The 12,785-nt window shown below is 43.3% G+C and overlaps 1 protein-coding gene across 1 annotated transcript in view; it reads right to left on the reverse strand.

Moving 5' to 3' along the window:
* Positions 1–1,624: 1,624 nt before the first annotated feature.
* Positions 1,625–12,785, reverse strand: part of ALPK2 (alpha kinase 2) — a 42,561-nt gene continuing 31,400 nt past the window's right edge. The window contains exon 10 of the mRNA XM_081942145.1: positions 1,625–3,011. Within this exon, the coding sequence (XP_081798271.1) occupies positions 2,795–3,011 (217 nt within the window). The 3' untranslated portion in view covers positions 1,625–2,794. The remainder of the gene's footprint in view (positions 3,012–12,785) is intronic.

A 12,785-nucleotide genomic window follows, 5' to 3' on the forward strand; every position in this document is an offset into this window, starting at 1 on the left:
GTGTGTCAGCACTGGTGAACTGAGCTGTTTGTTAGCTCAACTGAAGTGCGGCAATCCACTCTGCCGCGCGAATCAGCTGAGCTAAAAACCAAGGACAGGGAGCAACGGTAATACCAATCAGAGGTGGTATTTACCGGTTCTCCGAACTAATCAAAATTTCTGCTACCGGTTCTCCAGAACCAGTCAGAACCTGCTAATACCACCTCTGATCTACAGATGCTCTGAGACATTGCGGTGACTTTCAGCTAGGTTAAAATATGGGGAGCTCAACTCCCAGAATTCCTCAGCCCACAGGAAATTACACATTTTAAAGTTGTTGAGACTGAGAAACATGGTGCTGTTGTACAATTACGGAGAAGGGGCATTTTTCTAACCCTCTCATATCAATCATTTTGTGTTCAACAAAGCATGCAGTGTCCACTGTTATTCACCTCTTGTTAATTGAAAAGTACATGAGCATCTACAAAAGCCAATCAGCCATCCAATAGAAAATTAAAAGGTGCTTCAGATATCTTTTAGTGTGTGCTTTATAATAGCACAAATCAAATAAACCAATGTTGCTTTTAGAACACCATTATGTGCAACAATTAGCTGAACTCCATCTGTTTTGCCCTGCACACTTGTTTTAATGTTGAAATAATTATCATTTTAAACCTGCAGAATAGTGACACACAGATATTAAAAGAGCTTTCTACTGATATCTTTTTCTCTGCACATCTTTATACTGCTGAATAGCTGATTTAGTACAATCTAATAATAATTGCTACGGCTATAGCTACAGCTACAGTTGATAATAAGTTGAGACAGGCATATTACCCTACAGTCACAAATGAAATATTTTACTATGTCTACACTTAAGACTTTTCTGAAACTAATCAATATGATGTCTGAATCGTGGTTAATATTTCTTTTACCAGAAGCAACTGCTTTAAATGATCAAAATGACTGACAGAATTTAATAAGGAATTCATTATCAAAGGCCATTAATGTATGCAGAGGAAACAGAAAATATTGGTTCAGCCTTGCCTCATATAAAGTGAAATCCTAATTAATTGGAGGAAAGAATTTAATTGGGAACATAAGCATAACAGTAACAAGTAACAGTAACAGTAACAAGTATTTACTGTGCAAACCATTAAGAAAGAACAAAAACAGAGATGGTTAAGATCGAAGATATACTTAACAGATGTAGTAAAATGATTTAGTCTCTTTTGAAATCAATTGAGTCTCTTTTGAGATCTGTGAAGAGTCAAAATAATGCTAGATTTCTACACTATATATTGACATGATGCATAATTTGCTTTGAACTGGGAATCTCCTCGTCCTGAAATATATTGATGGAAACGCCATGTTTTACAGCATTTCTCGCAAGGCAAGGAGGATGTTGGTTTCAGATATTGGTTGTCAACATCTTAGACCAGGGGTGTCCAAACTTGGCAACTTTAAGACTTGTGGACTTCAACTCCCAGAATTCCCCAGCCAGCAGCTGGCTGGGAAATTCTGGGAGTTGAAGTCCACAAGTCTTAAAGTTGCCAAGTTTGGACACCCCTGTCTTAGACGTTTCTCGTTTATGGCACAAAACAGGATATCAGATTGAACAGAACTTCTGTTGGATCTAATGGGATCCCAAAGGATCTCTCCTCTCCCCCCCCCCCCAAAAAAAAGAAAAGGCAATTAAATTCTCTTGGTGTTTTCTTTGAAAACATTTCACTTCCCATCCAAGAAGCTTCTTCAGTTCAGAGAACTGAAGTTCCAAGACTTCAAAAGAAAACATCAAGGAAGTCCAGTTGCCTTTAGGAAAAACAAACACCCTTGGGACCAACATGACCTGGATGGTTGAGAATCTCCATAGACTAATGGACTATAGACTAATTCTCCATAGACTAATGGAGAATCTCCATAGATCTAATGGGATTTACAGTATAGTTACTGCAGATATACCTTCGTCTGTGCAGCTGTTCCTACAGTTGCTCTTCTTTTCCTCCTTTCTTCATTTACATACTTGCCAGCAATGAGACAGGGAAATGTCTGGATCTACTGCGTAGTACTATGCTACATTAAAGCTAGTGGCAGCATCTGCAGGCGCTAGGACTTGTATCCAGGAAAGTTAGGGATATGAGGTTACAAATGACAGATCCTGAACTGAGCAGGGGGTTACACTAGCTGCCATTTGAGGTCACTGCCAACTCTAGGACTCTATAAAACAACATGATCGTACTCATGAGTTCCATGCAGCTCTCAGATCACCTGAAGACAACCACTCTGAGTTTTATAAATACAATTATTACATATTTGACACAGCTCTCAATTCCAAGTAGTGCAAAATAAAACAAAATGCATATGAACACCAGAGTTATATTCCTCTTCTACGTACAGTTTCTGCCAATCTTTTATTCTACTTGGCGAGGCAAGCATTTAGCAAGACCTAGAAAAAGCAGTACCTGAAGATACAGCAAATCCACAAGAAGAAAAACGTGGAGTATATTTCTCACAAGTGTTTTGAAATACCCTACATGTATGTCTCTGGTTTCGTAGCAGCTGACTTATATAGAAGGAATCCATTAAATCCAATTTTTCCCAAGTTTAGCGCCGCCGCCACCAAGAGATGCGGAGTAGATCTTCTCTGATCTATTTATGCCATCCACCCACATGCTACAAAGGTTGCTTGGAAGAAGGGCCATCGTAGGCACATTGCAGAAAAATAACAAAACAAAATCAATATACATTTCCAAAGATGTCCTGCGGTGAAGATAAAAGTCATCAATATTTCCTTGGGGGGGGGAAACTGACGATCTTATGTTTTTTTGGAAGTCTGCGCATTGACCAATCTTTTCTTTGCAACCGTTGGATTGGATTGCGCCTTGATTCTGGAGACTGCAGGCTTCTTCTGTTTCAGACCATTGCTTTGAAGGGGTTTCAGTCCTAACATCTCACAATATTTGTTGCACAGGTGGAGAACCTTAAACTGATCGATAAAAGAGATGGAGCAATTGCCTTTGAAACCTTTGTACCTGCAAAAGGAGAGACAGGAAAAAAATGGATTTAAATCCTCTAGCTTCATATATTTAAAAAAAAAATGATTTCCACTAAAATGCTTAATCTTCCTAGATTGAAATGACAAAAATGGGTGTTCTCTGTACTTACCCATATAAGCCATTGCTGGTATCATTACTACACCAAGCCACACCAACCAGCTTATGTTATATAACGGCGTTATCTCATTTTTACCTAGGTTAATTTTTCATTCAACCATTTCCATTTTCAAAAGAAGTCTTTATTCAAGCATTTTGGTGACTGTTGCAAAAAAATAAAACAAACCCCAAAACCCATCCAGGATTTGTGACGAGGAAATATGGCAGCTTACATTTTTCCTAGCTGAAGCTACTGTATTTTTCAGAGTATATGACGCACCTCCCCCCCCAAACAGAGGGTGAAAATCTGGGTGCGTCTTATACACTGAATGCAGCATTTTTGGCTTCCTGAAACCCCACCCCCTTCACAAAAATGGACATGCAGAGGGTTTGGGAGGCCTGCAAAGTGCTCCTGGGGGCTGGGGTGGGCAAAAACAAGTGAAAAACGGCCCATTTTTTTGCTCATTTTTGCCCTAGCCCCCAGGAGCATTCTACAAGCCTCCTAAAGGCTATGCATGCCCTGTTTTTCACAAAAAATGAGGCGTGCAGAGGGTTTGGGAGGTCTGCAGAGTGCAAAAACTTTTTTTTAATTTACCTCTTCAAAATCTTGGTGCATCTTATACTCCGGGGCCTCTTATACTTTGAAAAATACCGTAAATCATGCTGTAAGCAGAAACTATTTTGTTGTTTGCCTACCCCCCCCCCCCACTTTTTCACACACACTCCAGGAATGGGAGTGGGGGGATAACAATTGTTTTGGAAAGGCGACAATAGTAGGAAACCACTTCTTGAAATATCGTAATTGCATTTACTTTTCCCTTTAATATTTCCTCTTTTTCTCTCCATCTCTCTTCTGTCAGAGACATTCACAGCACTCTGTGACAAAAACAGACGATGCCGTACGCAAATCCAGGGGAAACGAAAGCTACAAATGTGGTTTGATGTTAACAGCTGCAAGAAATCTCTCCCCCCTCCAGCCCCAGTTCTGTCAAGACAAATCTCCTATTAAGAACATGCCTGTCATTTTGAACAATCTCCTACCAAGGCAGCTCTCCACGGGGCAGCAGGTGCAATGGAAAAACATCTGTACACTCTGCAGATTCCTGGCACTTCCACAGACCTAAAGTAAACTAGGGCCGTCTTCCTGCCATTATGAAACTGGACCATGCAGGGAGCGTTTAATCGAACAAAACAAAATTCAAAATAATTCTAATAGCTCAAAGGACTGAGCCGAAAGCCACAGAATGAAATCTAACCAAAAACTCGTGCCAGGTTTTTCACATAAGAAAAATAAATATCTACCCTAACTGGGTAGATAAGGGTTTCTGTGAAAAGTCCTTGAAATTTAGCTGAGCATTATCTTAATGGGAGTTGGCTATGGTACAAGACTGCTAAAAAAAATAGTTTATGGGCTGTAAGGCTCTTAAACACACTCCACACTCCACTTCACACACACGGAAACGTTTAATTATTTTAATTTTTCTTACCCCCTCCCCCTAATTACTTGCATAGGGATGATTCTTTATACTATTTATGTTGTTTGTATTTTTTGTCATGGATTGCACCAGTGAGGCTGAAACCAATTTCATTGTATACATAACAATAAAGGCTATACAAAAGGTAAAGTTTCCCCTCGCACATATGTGCTAGTTATTTCTGACTCTAGGGGCCGATGCTCATCTCCGTTTCAAAGCCGAAGATCCAGTGCTGTCCAAAGACGTCTCCGTGGTCATCTGGCCGGCATGACTAAATGCCGGAGGCACACGGAATGCTGTTACCTTCCCACCAAAAGTGATCCCTATTTTTCTACTTGCATTTTTACATGCTTTCAAACTGCTAGGTTGGCAGAAGCTGGGACAAGTAACGGGAGCTCACTCCGTTATGCGGCGCTAGGGATTCTAACTGTCGACCTTTCTGATCGAAAAGCTCAGCCTCTTAGCCACTGAGCCACTCCGTCTCTAAAGGTTATACTATACTATGCTTTTAGAGCACAGTACATCCTCGTCATGACCATATACTTCTTAGTTGGTGGGATGCAGAAAACAGTTTTTTGGCTTGCAAGATAATTCCTAAATCAGAGATCCTAGTTTTCAGTAATCAGCATGCTTTGGATAGCATTGATATTTGCTTACATTAATGTACAAAGTTAGCATTATAATGTGCTAAAATTGGCTGATATTCTGACATATTCATGACATATGAACATATTCATGTCACCAGGACTGACATGAATAGCAGTGTTCCAAATATTTGAAGGGCTACCACAAAGAAGAGGGAGTCAACCTATTCTCCAAACACCAGAAGTCAAGACAACAATGCATGGAAGCTAATTAAAGAGAGATCCCATCTAGAACTAAGGAGAAATTTCCTGACAGTGATAACAATCAACCAGTGGATCAACTTTGCCTTCAGAAGTTGTGAGTGCTGTATCACTGGAGGCCTTTAAGAAGAGACTGGACAGCCACCTGTCTGAAATAGTATAGGATCTCCTGCTTGAGCAGGGGGTTGGACTAGAAGACCTCTAAGGTCCCTTACAAACTCTGATATTTTAGGTTCTATGTTCGATGTCACTACCCGGAGATTACTGCATGTGGCATAAGTACCACTAAGGCTAATAACACATACTAACAATAGTTGTAGGGAGCGAGCATTTGCCTGAAGAGCAAGTTCGTGCTTACATGTTAAGGGAAGTGAGAGTTGGATAAGTCAAGGGTGCCACAGGAAGGGGACATTTTTGAACCATGTGTAGTAAAATAGGAAGATAAAGGATCAAGAATAATAAGGTTAAAGTATGTGAACTGAACGTCAAAATGATTGACTGACCACCAATATAAAAATAGTGGCTTGAGTTGGAATGAAATGAAAAGGGAAATGAAATGGAAGATGGAAAGAGATGATGACATTTTGGAAAAGAGAGACATGAGAAATTTAAAGAACAAAATACAGTGTGAAGTTGTTGGTCATCTATGGAGCTATGGCTGAAGTAAGGCTTGCAAGGACAGACCATTATGAAGAAGTATAACAAATTATGGTGTGTGTGTGTGTGTGTGTATGTGTGTTCCAGCATAACTCTGGAACACCTCAAACAATTTCAACCAAACTTGATAAACAAATGACTTACTCTATGGAAACAAATACTATCGGGATAAGACACCCCAAACACCCCTTGGAGTGTGTGTTCTGCCTGTTGTACCTTAAAATGACTTCTACTGTACTGCTGTAAAGTGGCTTCTACTGTACAACACAGTAGATTGCCATGGTAACGGCTTCACAGTACTCCATGAGAGGGCTCCCTCTGGTAAGGGGGAAAATCCAACATTAGAAATTACATTTGTTCCACACATTTTCAACATGGTGGAATCATTTTTCTTGACACTTCTGGGGGGGACAGGGAAAACATTTTAAACTAATTTAATTGTCGCCGAAATCAGGGCTCAGGGAGAAGTTGGTCTTGTCAACACCTCTTCAGGAATTGCGGAGACGGTTAATGGAAGGAGGGAGGACAGTCCATTCCGCACTTACGTTGCCACTTATAATTCATTCCTTTTCCTGTCTAAAACAGGATTGGGATAAATAAATACCCGGGCAACGCCAAGTTATCAGCTAGTACAAGATAAAGAATAATCATCTTAAATTACAGGAAAGCAGACTCTCAATGAGCATGAAGAAAAACCTCCCAAACAGTAAATAATTCAATATTAGAACCAGTTCTGCAGAGAGAGGGCAGCCGTCCCTTCACTTGATGCGTTGGACATTCATCAATCAAGAGCTTCCAGTTAGATTTCAGCACTAAGCAGTGAGTTAGATACGGTGATCTACATGAGCTATTTGGAAGTGACCTGTTTCCTATATACATTCGCATCCTGCCTGTTTCCATTTGGCCCTTGCAAGAATCCATCTGTTTAGACTTAGCAGAGTGAACTTCATTAGTAATTTGGTTAACAAAAGTTTGATTTCCCAACATCTGGGAACTTTTGCCGCTCCGTGTTTTAACTGCTTTTTGTTAAAAGGGGAGAAAGTATGCCCTCTGCTGAATGGAAAGAAATTTCTGTTTGGCAAGCTGTTAATTCTTCCTTCTAGAAAGAGTAAACATGGTCTAATTCATTGTTTATCAATATTGAATATTTCCAATTGAATTAAAGCTTTTAACTCCCAGGATCCTCAGCAATAGCCATGCTGGGGAATTCTGGGAGCCGAAATCCTCAGATCTGGAAGTTGGCAAACATTCTTCTACTAAATCCACTTGAGTTCAAAAGATAACATTTGAATGAGGCATTTCCATTTATATTAGAAACATTCCAATAAACTATGCCAATCCTCAAAGCAATTTAAAAGGCGACCACAGATAAACAGGTGAAGTAGACTAAATCTCTATTTAAATTAACGAAAGCAGCTCTTTCACCTTTACACCAGCAAAAGGAGTGCAGCAGTCTATGTGTGTTGACCCGGGAGGAAAGGAGAAAAATATGTACATCAATGGCATAAAAATAATTGCATTCAACGATCATCCAACAAAGAATTGCCAGCTGGCAGTCAATGAACTGTTAAGAGGAAGCTTTCGCAAGCACATCTTTCTTCATAACAGTAGGCATTGATTGCATGGAGAAGATACCTAGAAGGCTTCCAGTTCATCAACTCAGATGCCTTGATTCTCTGTTATAGCCTTCTAAATTTGTTAACAACAAAACTGAATATACTCCACCGTTAGCAGTGCTGTCTCTGACTGCTTGATTTGTAGGCTAGCAATGGACATAGGTTTCCCAACTGCCCTCTAGATCAGGGGTCCCCAAGCCCCAGTCTGTGGATCAGAACTGGGCCGTGGCATGCAAGAAACAGGGCCATGCAAGCAAGTAAAACCTGTGCAGGGGTGGGATTCGGTTGGTTTGGACCAGTTCGGTGAACCAATAGCTCCGACGATCAGCTGAGAACAAACTGGTTTGCTCCGATGATCAGGTCGGCCCACCTGCCCAACCTTAACTATATCCTCTCAGCTGATTAGCACAGCAGAGTGGATTGCTGCACCTCAGCTGTGTTACTCCCCAAGAAGTATTGTGAAAGGTAAGTTTTGGTAAAACTGTGCATGAAAACATGCAATCACTGAACTGATTGTTAAATCAGCAGGATCCCACCACTGTTTCCACACCATGCTTAAATGTATTAATAAGCTTAATATCTATGGAGATTCTCATGCATCCAGGTCATAGTTGTCCCAAAGATGCTTTTCCAAGAGGCAACTAGGCTTTTCTTGTTCTGTCAGAGCCGAAGAAGCTTCTTGGATTAGAAGCAAAACATCTTCAAAGAAAAACAAGTTGCCTCTTGAAAATGCAACCTTGGGACTATTCATAAGCTCAAAAGTGTTGTGCCCTCAGGATGCAAAACCTCTCTTTGCATATGTGAGTGCAACAGCATCATGTAGGAGCATGCATTAAACAAACTATGCCAAGGCATAGGAGAGAGAGCTCTCAAGATAAGAAAGTATGGCTTCGCCCTTCCCTGCACTTAACCAAGGCCATCAAAGAAGATTGCCCACCATGGGCCCACCAAGGTCCCTCAGTCTCCATCATCACTACTGCAACATGCTTCTCTTATTTCCATCCTCAAGAATGAAGTCTGGTCTAGGAGAGTATCTTTACATTTTACCACCCAAAGGTTCTAGTTTCAAATATGTGTCCCTTTGGAGGTGTCTACTTCAACTCTGGAAATCAAATCTGCAACATCATAAGTATGAGTTAGTTGCCAAACTGTCTGAATTTTGATCACATGACCATGGGGATGCTGCAACAGTCATATGTGCAAAAAATGGTTACAAGTCACTTTTTTGGCACCACTGTAAATTTGAATGGCCACTAAATGAGCTATTTTAAGCTGAGGACTAAATGCATCATAGATAAATAGATAGAGATATTAGCAAGATAGAATAGATAGATAGATAGACAGACAGACAGACAGACAGACAGACAGACAGACAGACAGATCAATCGATTGGGTGAGACAGAGAAAAAGAGAGAGAGAGTGAGGGAGAGAAAAAGGGAGGGAGGGAGAGAGAATGAGAGGGGGAGAGAGAGAATGAGAGAAAGAGGGAGGGGGAAAGAGAGGGGGGAGAGAATGAGAGAAAGAAGGAGAAAGAAATAGGGGTAGGGAGGGAGTGTGAGAGAAAGAGGGAGACAGGGAGAGAGAAAGAGGGGGAGAGAGAAAGAATCAGACAAAGAGGGGGAGAGAGAAAGAATGAGAGAAAGAGGGAGAGAGAGAGAATGAGAGAAAGAGGAAGGGAGGGAGAGAGAGGGGGAGAAGGATTGAGGGAGGATCAGAAGCGGGAGGGAGAGAGAGGGATGGAGGGAGAGAGAATGAGACAAAGAGGGAGAGAAAGAATGAAGAAAGAGCAAGGGAAGGAGAGAGAGGGAGGGAGAGATTTGAGAGGGGAAAAATGAGCCACCAAAAGTTTGCTTCTACAACCACTTTCTGCATTCCCAGAATATTCCTGTTTGCTTTAGGAAGAGATTAATAGCCTCTGGCTACTGCTGGGAATGACATACAGAATATTAATTAGAGTAATTCTCTATGATGTGCTTATTTGAAATGTATTACATCAGAGAAAGGAAAATAAATATTCATGCATTATTCATAATGCTTTCAGTATATCTGTGAATAATGAGTTATGGTAAGATACTATACATAGTACTTTAAAGACACTTTAAGTCACCAGCATGGAAATGAGCTGAGGCAGTTCCAGATGTCCATGGTGAAATATCACCTTCTATGGGTTTCAGGGCTGTCGTCATATGTCTCACTCTCTCATTGTGGCTTTCTGAACTCCATCAAGGACACTGGTGATTTATCAGTGCTGCTATGGTTAAAATGATGAACTAGGAATTGAGAAGCCATAGAATTGTAAGGTTGGAAGGGACCTTGGAGGTCTTCTAGTCCAATCCCCTGCCCAAGGCAAGAATCCTTGTATCGTCTTCAAGGTGGGTTCCGACAGTCATTACTGCCGATTCGCTTATGACTGCGTCACACACGCGTGCATGATGCGAGCAAAGGCACAATGCAATATCAACCAAACTTGATAAACAAATGACTTACTCTATGGAAACAAATACTGTCGGGGTAAGACACCCCAAACACCCCTTGGAATGTGTGTTCTGCCTGTTGTACCTAAAAATGACTTCTACTGTACTGCTGTAAAATGGCTTCTACTGTACAACGCAGTGGATTGCCATGGTAACGGCTTCATAGAAGCCATAGAATTGTAAGGTTGGAAGGGACCTTGGAGGTCTTCTAGTCCAATCCCCTACCCAAGGCAAGAATCCTTGTATCGTCTTCAGGGTGGGTTCCGACACTCACTACTGCTGATTCGCTTATGGCCGCGCCACATGTGTGCGCTTGATGCGAGCACAGGAACAATGCAATAAAAATTGCTCTGCGCATGCACAGAAGCAAAAGATAAGATGGCGGTGCCTATGGCGCCACTGGGAAAAAAGGTTCAGGGGCGTGGCAAGCCTGGGTCATTGTTGGTTTCAACGATCCAGGCTGCCAAACCACTACCGGTTCAGCCAAACCAGTCCGAACCGGTAGGAACCCACCACTGATCATTTTGGACAAATGGCTGTCCAATTTTTTTCTTGAAAATCTCCAACGACGGAGCATCCACAAAGCTCCTCCACTGCTTGACGGGACATGATTTTTTGACAATTTTTGCAGCAGTCGTTAAGAAAACACTATGGTTGTTACATGAGCACGGTGGTCATTAAGCAAATATGGTTGTTGTTAAGTGAATCAAGTTTCCTCACTGGGCATTTTCTTTTTTTTTTTTGGCCAGAAACTGGAAGCAAATTGTAGAAACCAACTCAAAAGAAATATCGCACATTAACAGCCACGTGACCAGAGGTCTGTAAAGGCGAGCCAGTTGCCGAGTGCCCAAAATGTGATCATGTGACCATGGGTGTGTGTGTGGGGGGGGAACCATTGCAACTTTGAAATGGGTCAGCAGTAGCTCTTGGGGGAGGGGGTCTATCATGTAAGGTCAAAGGGTCATTAAGCCTATTCTTTCGGTTTCCTTCCAATGATCAGTTTCTTGTGACTTCTCTACAACATCCTGTTGGAAGAAATGTCCTTCTGGGTTCAGTCCCAAGGGGGGCGGGGGGCGGGAAAGACACTGGATTCATGGAAGTTGCTTGGAAAAAAGGTTTATTGATGGTGGACAGCAGTGACGTGCGGTGAGGTTTATGGCTGGTGAGGCTGGTGACGTCATCAGGAAGGCAGGGAATGGGACCACGTGTGCTGGAGGCTCAGGCTGCCTCAGCCTCCAGCACACGTGATCCCATTCCCCGCCTTCCTGAGCGTGCTCCGCCGGCTCGCGCTGCGCAGTCCTTGAAAGCGACTGGGGAACGATGAGAACCTTCCTGACTCTGCTGGACTTTGCGTGCTCCTCGTGACTGCATATTGCAGTCGCGAGGAGCACACGAAATCCAGCAGAGGCAGGAAGGTTCTTGTCATTCCCCAGTCGCCTTCGTGCCTTCGTCATCCGGGAGCACCGACAACATTTCTGCCTCCGCAGCTCCCGGGCGCGGCCGGACGGATGTAGCCACAGCGACGCCGAGGCGGTCCAGGCGGACGAAAGAGCGAGCGAGGCAGCCTGATCCTCGGTCGCTCGCCTGCCGGACTGCCCCGGCGCCATTGTGCGCCCGGGAGCTGCGGAGGGCGGAGGCAGAAATATTGTCGGCGCTCCCGGATGACGAAGGCACGAAAGCGACTGGGCACGAAAGCGACAACATTTCTGCCTCCGCAGCTCCCAGGCGTGGACGGACGGATGTATATAATATTATAATATATAATATTATATACTATTATTTCATGAAGAGAGGTGAGGCTCTGCCTCCCCTGCCTCCCCTGACTGCACGTCCCTGCACTGGACAGGACCACGTGGTTTGAGGTCCTGGCCGAAAAGGGAAGAGATGCTGAGAGTGCCTGGGTTTTATGCCTTCTCTGGGCTTTTGAATTTGAGCTTGTATTCTGATCGGTTGTCCGACTCCCATGGGGCCATGCAGGGGCAACTCTGTAGGCCCGTGATGAGGAACCTATGGCACGTATACCAGTGGTGACACACAGAGCCCTCTCTGCTGGCATGCACGCCGTCGCCCCAGGTCAGGTCTCCATGGCGTTTCTTTCATCAGCTTCTGTTTCCCTGCAAACAACGAAACAGAAGCTCACGAAAGAAAAAGATCTGATCTCTTGCCATGCTGCTGGTTTTGGGTGCCCTGCCTCCTGCCAGCCAGCTGGTCTTCGGGTCTCTGCTGCGCATGCACCCATGTCCATGCCAGTGGTGGGTTTCTAATTTTTTTACTACCAGTTGTCTCGTGTGTGTGTGCGCATGCTCGCGTGCGACGCTTTTGCACATGCGCAGAAGCATCCAGGTGGGTAGGCGGAGCCTTCTGCCGCCACTACTACCACCTGATCTGGGCTGAACTAGCAGCAACCCACCTCTGGTCCACGCGCATGTCCAGCGTACAGCTTTCAGTTTGGGCACTTCAGTGTCTAAAAGGTTTGCCATCACTCCTGTAGGCTGTCCTGAGTCCCAGGCTTGGTTGAGCCTTGCTGGGTGATGTAATCTTCCCAGGTGCCATGTGGTGAGATGGGTAGAGGGCTAATCCTACCTTT

Source organism: Natrix helvetica (assembly GCF_964273705.1).
Source record: "Natrix helvetica genome assembly, chromosome: 2".
In the NCBI taxonomy this organism is placed as follows: Eukaryota; Metazoa; Chordata; class Lepidosauria; order Squamata; family Natricidae; genus Natrix; species Natrix helvetica.